The 23,083-nt window shown below is 47.3% G+C and overlaps 2 protein-coding genes across 2 annotated transcripts; one reads left to right on the top strand and one right to left on the bottom strand.

Annotated features, from left to right (window-relative positions):
- Positions 1-10,212: 10,212 nt before the first annotated feature.
- Positions 10,213-13,749, top strand: LOC135812392 (uncharacterized). Its single transcript, XM_065325766.1, has one exon. The coding sequence runs from the start codon at positions 10,213-10,215 to the stop codon at positions 13,747-13,749; it is 3,537 nt and encodes a 1,178-aa protein (XP_065181838.1).
- A 3,702-nt stretch (positions 13,750-17,451) lies between these two features.
- Positions 17,452-20,988, bottom strand: LOC135812391 (uncharacterized). Its single transcript, XM_065325765.1, has one exon. The coding sequence runs from the start codon at positions 20,986-20,988 to the stop codon at positions 17,452-17,454; it is 3,537 nt and encodes a 1,178-aa protein (XP_065181837.1).
- Positions 20,989-23,083: the final 2,095 nt, after the last annotated feature.

Below are 23,083 nucleotides of genomic sequence, written 5' to 3'. Positions count from 1 at the left end.
TGTAGGTCTATGCAACTCCTTCAGGACACCGTAATTAGTGTGCGAAATACAGCTGGTAGGAAAGGCCTCTTTTACGGGCAAAGCAAAGCACAATCATCACCATGTATCAGTACAGTGAGTAGTTAAACCCAACACGAATGAAAAATGTGAAATGGAATCAAAACAATATTTGTAAAAAAATAAATAAGTGCAATTAGGAGTATAATCGATGCAGACATGGCCAGACAACAACGAGTTCATGGAATTTTTAAGGATTTTTATGTTATTCAAAATCGATTTTCGTGTTCCGCTCATCAGTGAATAGTATCGGAACTGAGGGTACTGTGTACAACAATAGAACATTTTATAACAGCATAATTAATTAAAAGTGTGAACAACAAAGGAAGTGCTACAGCATTACATAATAGGTGTCAAACATAGTGCTAACGTATATAACTGAGTGCAGCCACAAAGCAAGAGGTGATACAGTGCAACATGACACAACATTTACATCTGATAACCAGCTACGAGAACAACTTTAGCGCGACTACATGCTTCTTTTGTTTACAAAGAACAGGATTATGCACACGAATACATACAGCTTCCAGAACCTTCAACTGCTTAACATAACTTGCACGGCACAAAACAGAAAAGTGAGAATCATCGTACACACCAAGACAATCTGGACGTGATAACAAGTGACAAAATACAGCTGACTTTTTGCTCACGTCGCTCTCTTCCGTCTCATCCCGCTCCTTTCCTTCGACCTCCTCCGCCTTATCCTCGTCCTCCGTCTCATCTTCATCATCATCGTCCTCATCACCACCATCATCATCATCAGTCACTTCCTCATCATCCGTTTGATGCTCAGTCTCACTGCACTCCTTATCAGCCTCCAACATGGCTCCATCATCTCCACCAGCATCACAAGTCGTTTGACCGCTGCTCCGCGTCACCGTTGCTGGGTTCTCTGCTACTGCACACCCATTTCCACTGTCCATTTTGCGTGGGCCAAGTCCATTCCGTGCATAAATTTCAAGTGAATAGTTTGCTGTGCTTCTTCTGGGTCTATGGGTGAGGATATTGGTTTCATTTTGGTTTGTCGATGATCTCCCTCTCTGTCCAGACACAGTCGGCACCGTGGATCCCAGCACCGGGGGGGACCACCGTCTCGGTAGTCACCAAAGGTAAAGGGGGTGGCTCAGGCGGAGGCAAGGGCAACTGCCGAGGTGAAGGTTCAGTGTCTCTCGGTGGCCCCTCCTCCATTCCAGGACGATGATGTTGTGCTAGAGTAGGCTCCGCTGCCGTTTGCAGTGGGTCGAGAAGTGGTGGCCAGGTCAATGATGGCAACCCCACCCCAGCCCCAGCCACCCACGGCACCCCAGGTGGTGGGGCCGGTGGTGGCACGGGAACAGGCGGCGCTGTCGGCACAGCGTGTTTGTCTACTGAGCTAACTGGGTTCTTACACGGCCTACCACGCTTTGGCCTCTTTGCTCTGGCTGCTGGCGGTAATAAGTGCAACGGCACATGTTGTCTGATACGACGTGAGCAAAAAGTCAGCTGTATTTTGTCACTTGTTATCACGTCCAGATTGTCTTAGTGTGTACGATGATTCTCACTTTTCTGTTTTGTGCCGTGCAAGTTATGTTTTAAAAGCAGTTGAAGGTTCTGGAAGCTGTATGTATTCGTGTGCATAATCCTGTTCTTTGTAAACAAAAGAAGCATGTAGTCGCGCTAAAGTTGTTCTCGTAGCTGGTTATCAGATGTAAATGTTGTGTCATGTTGCACTGTATCACCTCTTGCTTTGTGGCTGCACTCAGTTATACGTTAGCACTATGTTTGACACCTATTATGTAATGCTGTAGCACTTCCTTTGTTGTTCACACTTTTAATTAATTATGCTGTTATAAAATGTTCTATTGTTGTACACAGTACCCTCAGTTCCGATACTATTCACTGATGAGCGGAACACGATAATCGATTTTGAATAACATAAAAATCCTTAAAAATTCCATGAACTCGTTGTTGTCTGGCCATGTCTGCATCGATTATACTCCTAATTGCACTAATAAAATTGCTTTCTCCACGCCGACTCTTTAAAAATAAATAAATTAAAATTAAAATTCAATATCGAACACGAATAAAATAAAATAAAAATATGTAAAAAATAAACAATATCGAACACAGAATTAATTCCGGAACTATCTACTCAACCAATTAGTGTGAAAGCTCACACTTCACAGACAGTGGAGTCGGTGTGAAAAGTCACGAATCTAAAGGACTGTTAGGTACCTCCTCCCGTACCTTTTCTAGCTGGCCTGCATGCACTTTCGTATTCACCTTTTGTCTCCTTTTGTTCCGTTGGCCTGGGTAGCTACTTGCGCGCCCATATTTGCCATAGCTACCCAGGCCCTTTATCTTGCCGTTCAGACTTGATCTCTCTCTCTCTTTTCTCACTCTTCAATGTAGTCGTTTCGTTCGTCTTGGTCTCTTGTCTCGTCGTCTATAATAAATGTCGTTCCCCCAACCTACCTGTTCCCGTTGTAATGTCTGGATAATGTGTCGTCAGTCGTCCTGTTTCGAATTCAACATTGGTGCCCGATTATTGATCGACCCACGACCCTGAGATCATCCCATGCCCAGCCGTCCTCAACCGCCATTCGTCTCGTCTATGTCAACCTCGTCTCGTCCATGTCAGTCTCGTCTCTCCTACGCCAACCTCGTCTCGTCTCTATCAACCTTGTCTCTCCTACGCCAACCTCGTCTCGTCTATGTCCACCTCGTCTCGTTCAAGCCATGCAGGTCAGCTACCTTTCTCTCTTTCTTTTTTTGTATGCTTCTTCGTCAAATTTATTTTCCTGAATTTTTTTGTAGTGTGTGCGCGCGCGTGTGTTCGTAAAACATTACCAAGTTAGGGGTCCGATCATGGTGAGCCACGCTCTAATTTTTGGATGTTTAGCAAAAGTGTAACTAGGCTGTATTAGCCGTGCAAAATACTAGTAATTCACGTTCCTCGTCAAACTCCAATAGTTATTACACACTGTAAGTAGTACAGGAATGAGCTGTAGTGCATTTTTAGTAAACACTTTCGTGAGATCCGTGCGCGCGTGCAATATGTGTGTGTGTGTGTGTGTGTTTTTTCTCCAGTCATTTTTTTAAATCTTTTTCTCTCTTTTTTTTCTCTCTCCGCGAGGACGCGGGATTTTTTTTCATGGAGGGGTGGTATGTTAGGTACCTCCTCCCGTACCTTTTGTAGCTGGCCTGCATGCACTTTCGTACTCACCTTTTGTCTCCTTTTGTTCCGTTGGCCTGGGTAGCTACTTGCGCGCCCATATTTGCCATAGCTACCCAGGCCCTTTATCTTGCCGTTCAGACTTGATCTCTCTCTCTTTTCTCACTCTTCAATGTAGTCGTTTCGTTCGTCTTAGTCTCTTGTCTCGTCGTCTATAATAAATGTCGTTCCCCCAACCTACCTGTTCCCGTTGTAATGTCTGGATAATGTGTCGTCAGTCGTCCTGTTTCGAATTCAACAGGACCATGACTTTTCAGTGGGACTAGAGTAGAATACACAAACCAGGGAGCACTACAAAATAACGTTAGCAATACACTGATGTACAAGTACATGTGCAATGTACATGTAGGAGGGCTCCCCGATTCAGCAGCCTAATGCCATTGTAAGTTCTACTCAACACCACTGATCACACAGCATGGGGTGGCTGTGTTCCCAAAATAAATGAAAGAAAACGGACAAAACAAATATTAATTTTATTGAATACAAACAAGAACATGGTAAGCAACAAACGCACAGGAGGGAAGCGAGAAAATTTAATGGCAACTAATCTCGAGAGAAGTGGGCTTCCGACACTGCCTGTAAGAAATGAATAAGACTTAAAGGTAGGTAATGGGCCGGGGCTGCGGAAGTACAATCATGTCATGTACATGAATTAATTGTACTTCTGGTTACATGACAACAGTGCGCGTGGCCATCGGCTCATCAGTAGGGACCGGCGGATTCTGCTCGAAAAGGTGGCAGATTCTGCTAAAAAAGAAGTGAAATTGGCAGAACCATACAAACCTTAGGGCGGGCAATTCCTCGAATTCTGCTCCATTTCTTTATCCACATACCAAACATGCATGAAACTTGCCAGAAAAGGACCGAATTCTGCCAATTTTTCTGGCGGCAGAATCCGCCGGATCGCGGGCCCTACTCATCGGTAGCTCGTGATCGCACAGACCAAACATAAGCTTCGAGGGGCCCACGCATGTGGTCATTTATTAAAACTCATCAGCACCTGGAGATCTTGACCATCGGTGGCAGATGCTCAGGTGTGACTGACAAAGAGGGTTTTCCTCAAGCGTGAGAAGTTCAACTACAGTAGAACCTACGATTAACGACCACCCTTTGGGACCAGAGAAAGCGGTCATATTGCGAGGTGCGTGTTTACCAGTACATATACATGCAATTATGAATACAGTTTCAGGGATGTAAATATTATTGTGAAAGCGGTCTTTCGTGGCAGGTGCTCCTTAAGTTAGAGGTTTGCACCAGACTTGTGAGGTCTGCATTCGCCACTAAGGTATAAAGGCATAGTGGTGGCCTGCGGAAGCGAAGGCTATAGCTCGTGTGTTTCTGAACATTCAAGTGATGCTAACGCGGATCCCGCGAATATAATTATTATTACATTGCACCAGACAACCATACTAAGTATCTAATAGAGGTTTGCACCAGACAACCATAATTATTATGAATGTGAGACCGTCCGTGCCTGGCGAAGTGGTCTGTAGTACCAGGCTGGTCGCTAGTCAGAGTGGTCTTTAGTTACAGGTTTTACAGCTACATGTACATGTACATGTAGCTGCGGGGGGGGGGGGGGGCTACACTACACTACAGTCATAGTCAATACAATGTCATGTACATGAGTAGAAAGTATTATGGGCATACCAACTCACTGACGTCATCGATGACGTCATAGCGATTTAACCCTAAAAACCGGGGCGTTTTAACCCTAAATTTTTGCGATTTATAATAGCAATAAAAAGAACAAATTCTGCAGTCATCGCCACACTACAACGAAGTCATGAAAGTTTACCAGAATTAATTTTCTTGTCACATTCATCAGTGGGAAGTCGTGACTGAAGAGTAACCATGCTGAACAATGATTAAATATACATTCAATGATGTGTTACGAGAACAAAATACAGTGCCAAAATAGAAAGAGGGAAGGTGAGACAATAGCAGTGAAGTGAGAGCTAAGTGCAACGGTGGGTGAAAAACTAATAATTATAACGCTAAAACTGTGTAGTGAGACAAACAATCATGCTGTGCACCTACGAAAACAATTTTAACGCAACTACATGTTTCTTCTGCTTACAAAGATCAGGCTTATGCAAACGAATACAAACAGCCTCAAGTACTTTCAACTGACTAGCATACCGTGCACGACAAAGAACAGAAAAACTAAAATCATCATACACCTGCAGACACTTAGGGTGAGACAACAAGTGAAGAAAAACGGCAGACTTCTTACGATCACAATCACCATCTGATTCCTCGTCTCCAACAACCGCAACCTCGTCCTCCGTTTCATCTCCCAACTCGTCCTCAGTGTCGTCCTCCGTGTCATTCTCCTCATCAACACTGATCGGTCCTAGGCTCGTTTGACGTTGTTTAACCTCTGTTCGTTGACTCCTCCTTTGATCTTGATGGCAACTCGTTACCATTGTTGTTGTTGTTGTTGTTGTTGTTGTTGTTGTTGTTGTTGTTGTTGTTGTTGTTGTTGTTGTTGTTAAATCTTGTGTTCCCAGTGTCCTCGCCGGTGCTTGATCTCCAGTACTGTAATAATTCATTGAATAATTAGCCGTTGATCGTCTAGGTCTTTGAATGTTGATTGTGTTACTTTCTTTGTTTAATTCCGTTCCCTTCAGCCTTCTTTCTCGTTGTTCACAATCAGTGCTTGCCTCATCCATATATGCACGTGCCACCGACACCACAGACTCAGCCCCAGCACCGCCGATGATAGATGTAGGTGGCGGTTCTGGGGGAGGCAACGGCAAAGACGGCGATGAGGGCATTACCTCATCACAGCGTCCACTTTGGTCTTGAGCTGAATGTTGTTGTGGTGTGTTATCTTGTGTTGTTATGGTGCATTGTGTTGTGGTGACAATATGCCCATTACCCGACTCCAAGGCTCTCGATACGGGTAATGGAGGCACTATTGCCGATGACGGAAATTGTGCTAACGATGGCTGTGGCCGAGGGTTCTTCAGTGGCCTGCCGCGTTTTGGTCGCAGTGCCCGTGCCGAGCCAGTCAGCATATGCAGTGGGACGTGCTGCTTGATACGTGCGTTCAGATGTTGAAGAGTCCTACCAACGTACCGACTACCACATTGTCGGCACTCAAATTGGTATACCAATTTAGATGCAAGTTGGGTTGGTAGGACATCCTTCCTCACCGTGAACGCACGTACAGTTGTGAAAACGGGTACAAAATGTACCGCGTAGTAAGTTTGCTGTACAATTTTCCGTACCAAGCGACTCATGGATAATGAGAGGTTACCTTTCCAGGGGAGAGAAAGATACGTGGGACATTTGTCCGGGCCAAAACGTTTTTCCTTTTTATCCAGCCTTTCGCTCATGAGTTCCTTCAGTAGATCGTCAGGGTACCCGTTCTTTAGAAAAACGGACTTAAGGAAGTCCAGTTCCTCAGCTAGTTTGGAAGAGGAGCAAATACGCTCTGCTCGATCCACCAAGTTACGCACTAAATTCACCTTGTATTGGTACGAACAATACGAGTCAAACATTATGTACTGGCCGGTGAATGTAGGCTTTCTGTACACAGATGTTACGGTACCCTGACTAGACTTTTCCACAAGGACGTCTAGAAAGGGAAGTTTGTTGGCTTGTTCGTGTTCACACGTAAAACGTATGGAAGGATGTAGGTCATTTAGAATACCAAGAAAGATTTGGCTATCTTCAAGAGAATCAAACCAGGTGAAGGAATCATCAACAAAACGAACGTACAATGCTGGCCACAACTGTTCTGCAATCAGTGACTCGCAGTAACCAACGAACACATTCGCTAAAACTGGACCCAATGGAGAGCCCATGGCTACCCCATCAACCTGCCTGTACATAATGTCACCGAAGGAAAACTCCACACCAGTCGTCACGAGCAACATCAGTTCCCGGAACGCCGCCTCCGATATCCATGGCGTGTCAACTTCATCATTTCGGTACAACACATCTAGGCAAATATTGATAGTCTCTTCCAACGGGACGTTCGTGAACAGACTAACAACATCAAACGAGCACATATGCGCGGAGGCCGGAACCGGGTGGGAGCGAAGGACGTCAATGAATTCGAAGGTGTCTTTAACTGTATGTTTGCAATAGAACGTTTGCACGATGTCAAGCCAACCACACAGCCATTTAGAGATATTATATTGTGGTGATGCAACCATGGATAATATGGGGCGCAACGGACAGTTCGGTTTATGTATTTTTGGTAGCCCATAGAGACGTGGCCTGCAGGTGTATGATGATTTTAGTTTTTCTGTTCTTTGTCGTGCACGGTATGCTAGTCAGTTGAAAGTACTTGAGGCTGTTTGTATTCGTTTGCATAAGCCTGATCTTTGTAAGCAGAAGAAACATGTAGTTGCGTTAAAATTGTTTTCGTAGGTGCACAGCATGATTGTTTGTCTCACTACACAGTTTTAGCGTTATAATTATTAGTTTTTCACCCACCGTTGCACTTAGCTCTCACTTCACTGCTATTGTCTCACCTTCCCTCTTTCTATTTTGGCACTGTATTTTGTTCTCGTAACACATCATTGAATGTATATTTAATCATTGTTCAGCATGGTTACTCTTCAGTCACGACTTCCCACTGATGAATGTGACAAGAAAATTAATTCTGGTAAACTTTCATGACTTCGTTGTAGTGTGGCGATGACTGCAGAATTTGTTCTTTTTATTGCTATTATAAAATTGTTGTCTCCACGTCGATTTTTTGCGATTTACGGTAAATTTTTGCGATTTAACCTAAAATCGGAGCGTTTTACACATGACGTCATCGATGACGTAATGCGATTTAACCCTAAAAACCGGGGCGTTTTAACCCTAAATTTTGCGATTTAACCCTAAATCTGCACGTTTTAACCCTAAAAATCGGGGCATATTAACCCTAATAATCCCGGTAACCCTAACCCTATCACCATGACGATAACCCTAACCCTAGGGCTATCACCATGGCGATAACCCTAATATTCCTGACGATGATAACCCTAACCCTATCACCATGACGATAACCCTAACCCTAGGGCTATCACCATGACGATAACCCTAATATTCCTGATAACCCTAACCCTATCACCCTGATGATAACCCTAACTCTAGGGCTATCACCATGACGATAGCCCTAATATTCCTGATAACCCTAACCCTAACCCTATCAACATGACGATAACCCTAACCCTAGGGCTATCACCATGGCGATAACCCTAATATTTCTGATAACCCTAACACCATGACCCTAACCCTAGGGCTATCACCATTATTATTATTATTTAAATTTTGAACACCATGGCAATAACCCTAATATTTCTGATAAGACCATGACCATAACCCTATAACCCTAACCCTATCACCATGACGATAACCCTAATATTCATGATTATGATAACCCTAACCCTATCACCATGACGATAACCCTAACCCTAGGGCTATCACCATGGCGATAACCCTAATAATTCTGATAACACCATAACCCTAGGGCTATCACCATCGCAATAACCCTAATAACCCCATCACCATGACGATAGCCCTAATATTCCTGATAACCCGATCACCATGAAGATAACCCTAATATTTCTGGTGACTATAAACCCGACAATAACCCTAATATTTCGAGAGACGATAACCCTAGTAGCCCTCGTAACCCTATCACCATAACAATCCTATTGCCATGTCAACCCTACTCTTTTTATGTCTGCAGGTACTACAGATCACAACGACAACAACAACAACACTCAGCAAACCCTAATAATCATCTTATGTGTGTACAAGTCCTATATGCCCTATTAGCAAATCTTGTTGTTACGTACACAGATCCTATTGTTATTCATCTTATGTGTGTACAGGTCCTATATACCCTATTAGCAAATCTTGTTGTTATGTATACAGATCCTATCGTTATGCTAACACAATCACCATCGCAACCCCCATCAACACTTTGATGACGACCGTAATCACCCAATCACCATCACATACGGGTCTACAGGTACTGGAGAGTTGTGGAAAAACATCCTCCCCCCGATTTACCTAACAGCAAGACTTAGTAAACTATTTTACTTACCTTGCACGAATTCATACAACAATTCAATCGGGGGGAGGATCATGCTCATCACCAGGTAAGATGCACATGTGCATTCACACGCGCAGATGTATGACGATAGTGTTGTAGCTGCAAACGACGAAAAATTACGAACAAATAAATCAAACGCTGCAAAATTACGAAAAAATAAATATGTCTATATATGGAATCAGACTACGAGCAAGAATTGTGTACGATCCTAATCGGATAGACATGCAATGGCCGACGATCACATACCTTGTACGAAGCAATGCTGCAAGGAGATGAAGAGGGATGTCCGTCTCTTGGCCGACTAAACGACTAAGCGAAAATAACTCCAGGACTACATGAAAAAAGGAACACTGTCACTACGAAATGATTTGAGGAAATGAAGATTGCTTCCATATACGTGCACACCACTTGCTCCGACGAGTTTGAAATTTTCAAGTTCGTACGCATCAAACCACAAAGCCAGGCAAAACAGGAGTCGCGTACCGGATACGCATCAAAAGCTCGCCCGAGCCCTCGCGTACGCGGGTCAAAAGGTTAAGAGGAGTGCGTCGTACGCGCGCACGCGCTGTCTGCATCAGGGAGTAGTAAAATACTATACCTTTACTACTCTCCGGTCTGCAGCAATCAGAGAGAGTAGCAAAATGCCGATAGTTTCCTACTCACTCCTACTCTACTCCTACTCCTCGCGATGCTCAGAGTACGCGCAGCGTACTCGGATCAACTAGAACCGACGACAAGTTTGAACGGGTTCAAACAGAACGCGGGCGAAGGACTCTAGATGCTTTTCCTTTTACTTGCTCATAATTTATTTTCCTTCGATGAAGAAAGGTGAAAGTAAGTTTGTTTAGTTGAAAGTACATTTAGCTACAAGATGTCCCAACCAAGTCGAGTGATGCGAGTGTTCGAGTTCGAGCTCGAGCATAATGCGAGAATGCTCAGGAACTACGTCTGCAATCTTGGTGCTGGAGAGTACCAGGATGCTAGCGTTTTGTTGCAGCTGATGGACAGGAGCCTCAGTGAGCTGCTTCGCGATGACGTCCTCGAGTTTGGGAGATACAAAGTAGCTATTGTCCTTCAACTGCGTTTGTTGAAGCAGGATGGTGTCACCGGTGACAAGGTGTTCATCAGCTTCTTCGTGCGCACGCGAACCACCATCATCCTGAATGATGATGATGTTCGTTACAAATTGGATAGTGCTGCAGCAGAGATCGATGCTCAAATCGATGAGTTTGTCCGGAATGGATCGGGGTGGATCGTGGATCACGTCGAAGCCGTATATCTGGAATTGTCGAAATTTGAGCCGATGGGAGGTGGAACGTTCATCCATCTCCCCCAGCACATCAAGGCTAAGACAGCCTGCCTCAACGTCATCAACAACGACGATCGGTGTTTGCAGTGGGCTCTGCTGGCCGCAAAACATCACGAGGATGTTGGTCCAAACAACACTCGAGTATCGAAGTACGTTCCATACGTCGACGAGCTGAACTTTGCCGGTGTAGAGTTTCCAGCTAGTATGTGTGCCATCACGACGTTGGAGCAGAACAATGTCGATCTCGCCGTCAACGTTTTCGGCATATCGGATGATGGGAAGACTGTCGTTCCGCTTCGTCTGACCAGAAAAGGCGATCCTCAGGAAGCCATCAATCTGCTCCTGTTTTCTGGTCAAACTGAGGACGAACGTAACGTGCAGCACTGGGTGTTCATCAAGAACATGAGTCGTCTGGTACACAACAAAAGTCATCATTCACGGAAGGTGTGCTACCGGTGTCTGAACGTGTTGAGTACTCAGACGGCTCTGGAGAGTCACCAGCTGCATTGTAAAGACCATCTCATCGCGCGGGCGGTGATGCCGCAGAAGGGTGAAAAGCTGCGTTTCACGCAGTACGAGAAGCAGCTTCGTGCACCGTATGTGATTTATGCTGATTTCGAGAGCATCATCACACCTCATGCTGAGCCTAAAAGCATTGGGGGGAAGACGAAGCAGCACTCGGAGCACATACCCTGTTCTGCCGCATACATCGTCGTGCGCAGTGATGGCACCGTGACGGATACGTTCCAGCATACGGGCGAAGATTCAGTAGAGCAGTTCCTGACCTCCCTGGAACTGCAGGAAGTCTCCATTCGTGAAGACTTGGAGAATCGTCGCCCTATGAACCTGACGCCTGATGAGGAGGCTGGTTTTCTCAGCGCCAGGGATTGCTGGATATGTAAACGTCGTCTCGGAGGGGATCGTGTGCGTGACCACGATCACATGACGGGTGCGTTTCGCGGAGCAGCGCACAACTCCTGTAATCTTCAGCTGCGCATCGTACCCGGCAAGGTGAACATCCCGGTGGTGTTCCACAATCTCAAGGGGTACGACGCGCATCACATCGTCAGTCATCTCGGTAAAACGAAGATTGACGAAGTGACGTACCAAGATGCTGGAGACAAGGAGCACACGGAGCAGCGCGGCTCCATCAACATCGTTCCGTCCAACACGGAAAAGTACATCGCTATGATGTGGCGGCAGTTCGTGTTCATCGACTCGTACGCTTTTCTCAGCACTTCGCTGGATAAGCTTGCGAAGGCAACACCTGGAGAAGCGTTCGTCCGCATGCGGGATCTGCATGGGGGGGATCCCGAGAAGACGGATCTTCTGCTTCGGAAAGGTGTATACCCGTACGAGTACATGGACTCGTTCAGCCGCTTCGACGAGGAGAGTCTCCCCCCACGGGAGAAGTTCTACTCGTCGCTGTCCGAGGCACACATCACCGATGACGAGTACCGTCACGCGCAAACCGTCTGGAGCAGGTTTGATTGTGTCACTCTGCGTGATTATCACGATCTTTACCTGAAGACGGACGTGTACTTGCTGGCGGATGTATTTGAGAACTTCCGCACCACCGCCATCGCCACGTACTCGCTAGATCCGGCCAACTACTACACGCTGCCCGGGTTTGCGTGGAGTGCGCTGCTCAAGGTGTCCGACGTCAGTCTGGACCTGCTGTCTGACGTGACGATGCACACCTTCATCGAGCACGGCATCCGCGGTGGAATCAGCATGAGTGTGCAGAGGTACGCCGAGGCTAACAACGATCTTATCCCAGACGGGTACGACCCCTCGAAGCCTATGACGTATCTGCAGTACGTCGATGCAAATAATCTGTACGGCTGGGCCATGCAGCAGCCCCTGCCCATCGGCGACTTCAAGTTCGTGGAGGACATCAGCGATGATCTCGTGGACGACATCGTCATGACGCACCCCCACGATTCGCCTGTGGGATATATCGTGGAGTGTGATCTCACGATTCCCGATGGTGTGCACGATGCGCTAAACGAGTATCCTCCTTGCCCCAAGAACATGTGCGTGACGGACGACATGCTGTCGCCGCATCAGCAGCAGCTGGCGCAACAGCTCGGCTTGGGCAAGCAGAAGGAGAAGAAGCTGATGCTCACTCTGCTGCCAAAAACCCGCTACGTGTGCCACTACGTAAATCTGCAGGCGTACGTGGCGCTTGGCGTGGAAGTGAGTGAAGTGCATCGCGTCCTCCAGTTCACGCAGCGTCCGTGGATGCGCTCGTACATCCAGCTGAACACCGATCTGCGTACGAATGCTGCATCGGAGTTTGAGAAAGATTTCTACAAACTCATGAACAATGCAGTGTTTGGCAAGACGATGGAGAACGTCCGGCGCCGCTTGAACCTGAAGCTTGTCCGCTCGGAAGAAGAGGTGGACAGGCTGCGGCGCGCCATCGTCAAGCCAACGTACAAGCGCAGTATCGTGTACGACAACGACCTGGTGGCGGTGGAGTTCTTCAAGTGTAAAGTTCACTTGAACAAACCTATCTACGTGGGTTTCTCCATCCTAGAGTTGTCGAAGGTGCTGATGTACAGCTTCTTCTACGACACTCTGAAGCCACGCTATGGTCAGAACGTACGGCTGTGTTACACGGACACCGACTCGTTCATCCTGCAGTACGCCACGGCCGACCTGTATGCGGACATGAGTGACATGATGGGTCAGTACGATACGTCCAACTATCCGACTGACCATCCTCTGCACTCCCTCGCAAACAAGAAAGTCGTCGGCAAGTTCAAGGATGAGCTGGGTGGACGCATCATGAGCGAGTTCGTGGGGCTTCGCTCAAAGATGTACGCGTACACCGGCGAAGAGTCAGCAAAGCGTGCGAAGGGCGTGAAGAAGTCCGTCGTGAACGATACTCTGCAGTTCTCGACGTACAAGAACTGCCTTCTACGCGATCAGCAGAGCATCGAGAGAGAGATGAATGTGCTGCGCAGCCGGAATCACCACATCTATGGTGAGACCATCCGCAAAGTGGCGCTATCACCGTTCGATAGCAAGAGGTACATCCTCGACGACGGTGTGAGCACACTTGCGTATGGCCATTATAAGATACCGGCATAACACATCTTAGCGTAGCGACCGACCATTCGCTCACTTCATGAAATACATAGTGTTCTCATAATATTTGATTCTCACAATATTTTATTCTTACGCAATCGATTAACTTCCGATTTTCTTAGCCATTCATCCACCTTGGCCGGATAGCCTTTGAAAGATACTAGAGATGTATTGCGCTTCGTTTTTATCACTTTGTTCAGTCTCAGTCCGGTTTCTTTAGCTCGTTGCAATTCATTTTCATAGAAACCGCCTGTAAGTTCCTCACCTTTTAGATCTTCCAACTGATACGTAACCGGATCTGTGAATAGAACCTTCCTGATCTGAAACACTTACTCACTCCAAAAATTGCATGCAACCTTAACCCTGTTGACGAGCATAATGATGCATGACGAAAGCAAGCAGAGTCTTTTTATACCGACTCCTACGGCCAATGAACACTCGTCGGCTCTGCATTATAGACGGATGCAGACGGTGCTTCGACGCCATTTCTCGAACATCATGGACCTGTGCGATCAATTCGATGCGCTCATCAATTACGTTCGACAGCCAAAGGGCTCTCCGGCACGTGATGATGGTTGCAATCACGTGACCGAGGCAGTGATAGATGGACACTACGTGTGCACGTCGTGTGCGCACGTGATCGATCAGCACGTCTACGCACCGGAGCATGATTTTCAAAAGCGGTGCATGCCAGAAAAAAGATGCTATCAATCTCGACAGCGCCTTCTAGGCGTCGACAGGCATCTGATTAGTTTTCTGAAGAAAACAAACATTGGTGACTTTCTCTCAGCTCACTTCAACCTTCATCCCCTGCAAGAAACGTTACATTCTCTGAAGAAATCCTGTTTGTACAAAAGTCTCAATTATGCTATTGCACTATCGTGTCTCCTATTCGATTGCAATTATATCGTTCAGAAGCGTTTACGCGCCTTCCTTCCACGCAGCAACGTTTCCTGGCTACGGTTTGCGCGAATGTTCAAACCCTTGCCGGTGAGATTTTCTCTCCTTTGGTGTCTTCATTTCATGGAGAGCTCGCGCCAGCTCACACCGCAACACGCGACGACCGCTCGTAGAAATCTACAAAACCTGAGCGACGGTGATGCTAAAATTCTAATGTCTATCGTCGGTGCCTATTGCTGGGAGACGTACCCTCTATCCCATCTGATCGACAACTTTCACTCACAGCATCAAGACTTGCAGTGTATCCTATACGACTATGCGAAAATCGCATGCGATCGACAGCCATCGGCACGACAGAGGCGCGTTCGAGCGTGCCGGAGGCACGTCCGGGCAGCCGGGAGCCAGGCAGCCAGCAGCCGGACAGCCAGGCAGCCGGGGGGAGGGGGGGGGGGGGCAGCAGCCGGGCAGCCCAGCCAGAATGGGGCCAGAATGTGCTTTAGAACGAGAAGTCGTTTCTTCTTCGGTATTCTGAACAACCCCTTTTTATTTATAGCTCTTATAGTGCTGGGTAACCCCGATGAAAATTGTAAGAGTAAGTGGCCCATGACTCGCACCGAGCGTACTCAAAATGTATATGAGGTTTATTTTATTATTTTTATTATAATTTTTTTTTTTTGAATTGGCAAAAAAATTGCGCTAGATTTTGGGGTGGTTTTCAGGCTAAATTTTAGGCTAAGTTTTAGGCCAAAAGTAAAGGAGTTTACAAAATAGACCGACTCATTCGAAATTAACTTTATTGTTTTCTACATCACAATAAGTTGAGTAGGTGTTCTGCCCAGCTGCCCGGCTGCCCGGCAGCCGGGCAGCGCGTGCCAGAGGCACGCCCGGGCGGCCAGGACCCTAACCCTAACCCTAAACCAAACCCTAAACCTAACCCTAAACCTAAACAAAACCCTAAACCAAACCCTAACCCTAAACCTAACCCTAACCCTAACCCTAAAATCTGCGCTGACTTTCAAACTTTATGAAAAACTGTTGACTATGTGTCAGAGGCCAATTCTTGCCATAGATTGTTCTAAGAACACCTACTCAACTTATTGTGATGTAGAAAACAATAAAGTTAATTTCGAATGAGTCGGTCTATTTTGTAAACTCCTTTACTTTTGGCCTAAAACTTAGCCTAAAATTTAGCCTGAAAACCACCCCAAAATCTAGCGCAAATTTTGGCCAATTCAAAAAAAAAAAAATTATAATAAAAATAATAAAATAAACCTCATATACATTTTGAGTACGCTCGGTGCGAGTCATGGGCCACTTACTCTTACAATTTTCATCGGGGTTACCGAGCACTATAAGAGCTATAAATAAAAAGGGGTTGTTCAGAATACCGAAGAAGAAACGACTTCTCGTTCTAAAGCACATTCTGGCCCCATTCTGGCTGGGCTGCCCGGCTGCTGCCCCCCCCCCTCCCCCCGGCTGCCTGGCTGTCCGGCTGCTGGCTGCCTGGCTCCCGGCTGCCCGGACGTGCCTCCGGCACGCTCGAACGCGCCTCTGTCGTGCCGATGGCTGTCGATCGCATGCGATTTTCGCATAGTCGTATAGGATACACTGCAAGTCTTGATGCTGTGAGTGAAAGTTGTCGATCAGATGGGATAGAGGGTACGTCTCCCAGCAATAGGCACCGACGATAGACATTAGAATTTTAGCATCACCGTCGCTCAGGTTTTGTAGATTTCTACGAGCGGTCGTCGCGTGTTGCGGTGTGAGCTGGCGCGAGCTCTCCATGAAATGAAGACACCAAAGGAGAGAAAATCTCACCGGCAAGGGTTTGAACATTCGCGCAAACCGTAGCCAGGAAACGTTGCTGCGTGGAAGGAAGGCGCGTAAACGCTTCTGAACGATATAATTGCAATCGAATAGGAAACACGATAGTGCAATAGCATAATTGAGACTTTTGTACAAACAGGATTTCTTCAGAGAATGTAACGTTTCTTGCAGGGGATGAAGGTTGAAGTGAGCTGAGAGAAAGTCACCAATGTTTGTTTTCTTCAGAAAACTAATCAGATGCCTGTCGACGCCTAGAAGGCGCTGTCGAGATTGATAGCATCTTTTTTCTGGCATGCACCGCTTTTGAAAATCATGCTCCGGTGCGTAGACGTGCTGATCGATCACGTGCGCACACGACGTGCACACGTAGTGTCCATCTATCACTGCCTCGGTCACGTGATTGCAACCATCATCACGTGCCGGAGAGCCCTTTGGCTGTCGAACGTAATTGATGAGCGCATCGAATTGATCGCACAGGTCCATGATGTTCGAGAAATGGCGTCGATGCACCGTCTGCATCCGTCTATAATGCAGAGCCGACGAGTGTTCATTGGCCGTAGGAGTCGGTATAAAAAGACTCTGCTTGCTTTCGTCATGCATCATTATGCTCGTCAACAGGGTTAAGGTTGCATGCAATTTTTGGAGTGAGTAAGTGTTTCAGATCAGGAAGGTTCTATTCACAGATCCGGTTACGTATCAGTTGGAAGATCTAAAAGGTGAGGAACTTACAGGCGGTTTCTATGAAAATGAATTGCAACGAGCTAAAGAAACCGGACTGAGACTGAACAAAGTGATAAAAACGAAGCGCAATACATCTCTAGTATCTTTCAAAGGCTATCCGGCCAAGGTGGATGAATGGCTAAGAAAATCGGAAGTTAATCGATTGCGTAAGAATAAAATATTGTGAGAATCAAATATTATGAGAACACTATGTATTTCATGAAGTGAGCGAATGGTCGGTCGCTACGCTAAGATGTGTTATGCCGGTATCTTATAATGGCCATACGCAAGTGTGCTCACACCGTCGTCGAGGATGTACCTCTTGCTATCGAACGGTGATAGCGCCACTTTGCGGATGGTCTCACCATAGATGTGGTGATTCCGGCTGCGCAGCACATTCATCTCTCTCTCGATGCTCTGCTGATCGCGTAGAAGGCAGTTCTTGTACGTCGAGAACTGCAGAGTATCGTTCACGACGGACTTCTTCACGCCCTTCGCACGCTTTGCTGACTCTTCGCCGGTGTACGCGTACATCTTTGAGCGAAGCCCCACGAACTCGCTCATGATGCGTCCACCCAGCTCATCCTTGAACTTGCCGACGACTTTCTTGTTTGCGAGGGAGTGCAGAGGATGGTCAGTCGGATAGTTGGACGTATCGTACTGACCCATCATGTCACTCATGTCCGCATACAGGTCGGCCGTGGCGTACTGCAGGATGAACGAGTCGGTGTCCGTGTAACACAGCCGTACGTTCTGACCATAGCGTGGCTTCAGAGTGTCGTAGAAGAAGCTGTACATCAGCACCTTCGACAACTCTAGGATGGAGAAACCCACGTAGATAGGTTTGTTCAAGTGAACTTTACACTTGAAGAACTCCACCGCCACCAGGTCGTTGTCGTACACGATACTGCGCTTGTACGTTGGCTTGACGATGGCGCGCCGCAGCCTGTCCACCTCTTCTTCCGAGCGGACAAGCTTCAGGTTCAAGCGGCGCCGGACGTTCTCCATCGTCTTGCCAAACACTGCATTGTTCATGAGTTTGTAGAAATCTTTCTCAAACTCCGATGCAGCATTCGTACGCAGATCGGTGTTCAGCTGGATGTACGAGCGCATCCACGGACGCTGCGTGAACTGGAGGACGCGATGCACTTCACTCACTTCCACGCCAAGCGCCACGTACGCCTGCAGATTTACGTAGTGGCACACGTAGCGGGTTTTTGGCAGCAGAGTGAGCATCAGCTTCTTCTCCTTCTGCTTGCCCAAGCCGAGCTGTTGCGCCAGCTGCTGCTGATGCGGCGACAGCATGTCGTCCGTCACGCACATGTTCTCGGGGCAAGGAGGATACTCGTTTAGCGCATCGTGCACACCATCGGGAATCGTGAGATCACACTCCACGATATATCCCACAGGCGAATCGTGGGGGTGCGTCATGACGATGTCGTCCACGAGATCATCGCTGATGTCCTCCACGAACTTGAAGTCGCCGATGGGCAGGGGCTGCTGCATGGCCCAGCCGTACAGATTATTTGCATCGACGTACTGCAGATACGTCATAGGCTTCGAGGGGTCGTACCCGTCTGGGATAAGATCGTTGTTAGCCTCGGCGTACCTCTGCACACTCATGCTGATTCCACCGCGGATGCCGTGCTCGATGAAGGTGTGCATCGTCACGTCAGACAGCAGGTCCAGACTGACGTCGGACACCTTGAGCAGCGCACTCCACGCAAACCCGGGCAGCGTGTAGTAGTTGGCCGGATCTAGCGAGTACGTGGCGATGGCGGTGGTGCGGAAGTTCTCAAATACATCCGCCAGCAAGTACACGTCCGTCTTCAGGTAAAGACCGTGATAATCACGCAGAGTGACACAATCAAACCTGCTCCAGACGGTTTGCGCGTGACGGTACTCGTCATCGGTGATGTGTGCCTCGGACAGCGACGAGTAGAACTTCTCCCGTGGGGGGAGACTCTCCTCGTCGAAGCGGCTGAACGAGTCCATGTACTCGTACGGGTATACACCTTTCCGAAGCAGAAGATCCGTCTTCTCGGGATCCCCCCCATGCAGATCCCGCATGCGGACGAACGCTTCTCCAGGTGTTGCCTTCGCAAGCTTATCCAGCGAAGTGCTGAGAAAAGCGTACGAGTCGATGAACACGAACTGCCGCCACATCATAGCGATGTACTTTTCCGTGTTGGACGGAACGATGTTGATGGAGCCGCGCTGCTCCGTGTGCTCCTTGTCTCCAGCATCTTGGTACGTCACTTCGTCAATCTTCGTTTTACCGAGATGACTGACGATGTGATGCGCGTCGTACCCCTTGAGATTGTGGAACACCACCGGGATGTTCACCTTGCCGGGTACGATGCGCAGCTGAAGATTACAGGAGTTGTGCGCTGCTCCGCGAAACGCACCCGTCATGTGATCGTGGTCACGCACACGATCCCCTCCGAGACGACGTTTACATATCCAGCAATCCCTGGCGCTGAGAAAACCAGCCTCCTCATCAGGCGTCAGGTTCATAGGGCGACGATTCTCCAAGTCTTCACGAATGGAGACTTCCTGCAGTTCCAGGGAGGTCAGGAACTGCTCTACTGAATCTTCGCCCGTATGCTGGAACGTATCCGTCACGGTGCCATCACTGCGCACGACGATGTATGCGGCAGAACAGGGTATGTGCTCCGAGTGCTGCTTCGTCTTCCCCCCAATGCTTTTAGGCTCAGCATGAGGTGTGATGATGCTCTCGAAATCAGCATAAATCACATACGGTGCACGAAGCTGCTTCTCGTACTGCGTGAAACGCAGCTTTTCACCCTTCTGCGGCATCACCGCCCGCGCGATGAGATGGTCTTTACAATGCAGCTGGTGACTCTCCAGAGCCGTCTGAGTACTCAACACGTTCAGACACCGGTAGCACACCTTCCGTGAATGATGACTTTTGTTGTGTACCAGACGACTCATGTTCTTGATGAACACCCAGTGCTGCACGTTACGTTCGTCCTCAGTTTGACCAGAAAACAGGAGCAGATTGATGGCTTCCTGAGGATCGCCTTTTCTGGTCAGACGAAGCGGAACGACAGTCTTCCCATCATCCGATATGCCGAAAACGTTGACGGCGAGATCGACATTGTTCTGCTCCAACGTCGTGATGGCACACATACTAGCTGGAAACTCTACACCGGCAAAGTTCAGCTCGTCGACGTATGGAACGTACTTCGATACTCGAGTGTTGTTTGGACCAACATCCTCGTGATGTTTTGCGGCCAGCAGAGCCCACTGCAAACACCGATCGTCGTTGTTGATGACGTTGAGGCAGGCTGTCTTAGCCTTGATGTGCTGGGGGAGATGGATGAACGTTCCACCTCCCATCGGCTCAAATTTCGACAATTCCAGATATACGGCTTCGACGTGATCCACGATCCACCCCGATCCATTCCGGACAAACTCATCGATTTGAGCATCGATCTCTGCTGCAGCACTATCCAATTTGTAACGAACATCATCATCATTCAGGATGATGGTGGTTCGCGTGCGCACGAAGAAGCTGATGAACACCTTGTCACCGGTGACACCATCCTGCTTCAACAAACGCAGTTGAAGGACAATAGCTACTTTGTATCTCCCAAACTCGAGGACGTCATCGCGAAGCAGCTCACTGAGGCTCCTGTCCATCAGCTGCAACAAAACGCTAGCATCCTGGTACTCTCCAGCACCAAGATTGCAGACGTAGTTCCTGAGCATTCTCGCATTATGCTCGAGCTCGAACTCGAACACTCGCATCACTCGACTTGGTTGGGACATCTTGTAGCTAAATGTACTTTCAACTAAACAAACTTACTTTCACCTTTCTTCATCGAAGGAAAATAAATTATGAGCAAGTAAAAGGAAAAGCATCTAGAGTCCTTCGCCCGCGTTCTGTTTGAACCCGTTCAAACTTGTCGTCGGTTCTAGTTGATCCGAGTACGCTGCGCGTACTCTGAGCATCGCGAGGAGTAGGAGTAGAGTAGGAGTGAGTAGGAAACTATCGGCATTTTGCTACTCTCTCTGATTGCTGCAGACCGGAGAGTAGTAAAGGTATAGTATTTTACTACTCCCTGATGCAGACAGCGCGTGCGCGCGTACGACGCACTCCTCTTAACCTTTTGACCCGCGTACGCGAGGGCTCGGGCGAGCTTTTGATGCGTATCCGGTACGCGACTCCTGTTTTGCCTGGCTTTGTGGTTTGATGCGTACGAACTTGAAAATTTCAAACTCGTCGGAGCAAGTGGTGTGCACGTATATGGAAGCAATCTTCATTTCCTCAAATCATTTCGTAGTGACAGTGTTCCTTTTTTCATGTAGTCCTGGAGTTATTTTCGCTTAGTCGTTTAGTCGGCCAAGAGACGGACATCCCTCTTCATCTCCTTGCAGCATTGCTTCGTACAAGGTATGTGATCGTCGGCCATTGCATGTCTATCCGATTAGGATCGTACACAATTCTTGCTCGTAGTCTGATTCCATATATAGACATATTTATTTTTTCGTAATTTTGCAGCGTTTGATTTATTTGTTCGTAATTTTTCGTCGTTTGCAGCTACAACACTATCGTCATACATCTGCGCGTGTGAATGCACATGTGCATCTTACCTGGTGATGAGCATGATCCTCCCCCCGATTGAATTGTTGTATGAATTCGTGCAAGGTAAGTAAAATAGTTTACTAAGTCTTGCTGTTAGGTAAATCGGGGGGAGGATGTTTTTCCACAACTCTCCAGTACCTGTAGACCCGTATGTGATGGTGATTGGGTGATTACGGTCGTCATCAAAGTGTTGATGGGGGTTGCGATGGTGATTGTGTTAGCATAACGATAGGATCTGTATACATAACAACAAGATTTGCTAATAGGGTATATAGGACCTGTACACACATAAGATGAATAACAATAGGATCTGTGTACGTAACAACAAGATTTGCTAATAGGGCATATAGGACTTGTACACACATAAGATGATTATTAGGGTTTGCTGAGTGTTGTTGTTGTTGTCGTTGTGATCTGTAGTACCTGCAGACATAAAAAGAGTAGGGTTGACATGGCAATAGGATTGTTATGGTGATAGGGTTACGAGGGCTACTAGGGTTATCGTCTCTCGAAATATTAGGGTTATTGTCGGGTTTATAGTCACCAGAAATATTAGGGTTATCTTCATGGTGATCGGGTTATCAGGAATATTAGGGCTATCGTCATGGTGATGGGGTTATTAGGGTTATTGCGATGGTGATAGCCCTAGGGTTATGGTGTTATCAGAATTATTAGGGTTATCGCCATGGTGATAGCCCTAGGGTTAGGGTTATCGTCATGGTGATAGGGTTAGGGTTATCATAATCATGAATATTAGGGTTATCGTCATGGTGATAGGGTTAGGGTTATAGGGTTATGGTCATGGTCTTATCAGAAATATTAGGGTTATTGCCATGGTGTTCAAAATTTAAATAATAATAATAATGGTGATAGCCCTAGGGTTAGGGTCATGGTGTTAGGGTTATCAGAAATATTAGGGTTATCGCCATGGTGATAGCCCTAGGGTTAGGGTTATCGTCATGTTGATAGGGTTAGGGTTAGGGTTATCAGGAATATTAGGGCTATCGTCATGGTGATAGCCCTAGAGTTAGGGTTATCATCAGGGTGATAGGGTTAGGGTTATCAGGAATATTAGGGTTATCGTCATGGTGATAGCCCTAGGGTTAGGGTTATCGTCATGGTGATAGGGTTAGGGTTATCATCGTCAGGAATATTAGGGTTATCGCCATGGTGATAGCCCTAGGGTTAGGGTTATCGTCATGGTGATAGGGTTAGGGTTACCGGGATTATTAGGGTTAATATGCCCCGATTTTTAGGGTTAAAACGTGCAGATTTAGG

Source organism: Sycon ciliatum, chromosome 3, assembly GCF_964019385.1.
Source record: "Sycon ciliatum chromosome 3, ocSycCili1.1, whole genome shotgun sequence".
NCBI classification, from domain to species: domain Eukaryota; kingdom Metazoa; phylum Porifera; class Calcarea; order Leucosolenida; family Sycettidae; genus Sycon; species Sycon ciliatum.
This window is presented reverse-complemented; position numbering and strand designations above follow the sequence as displayed.

Bases quoted from the DNA above. Each gene is read 5' to 3' on its own strand.
- LOC135812392 (XM_065325766.1), top strand. From the start codon at position 10,213: ATGTCCCAACCAAGTCGAGTGATGCGAGTGTTCGAGTTCGAGCTCGAG.
- LOC135812391 (XM_065325765.1), bottom strand. From the start codon at position 20,988: ATGTCCCAACCAAGTCGAGTGATGCGAGTGTTCGAGTTCGAGCTCGAG.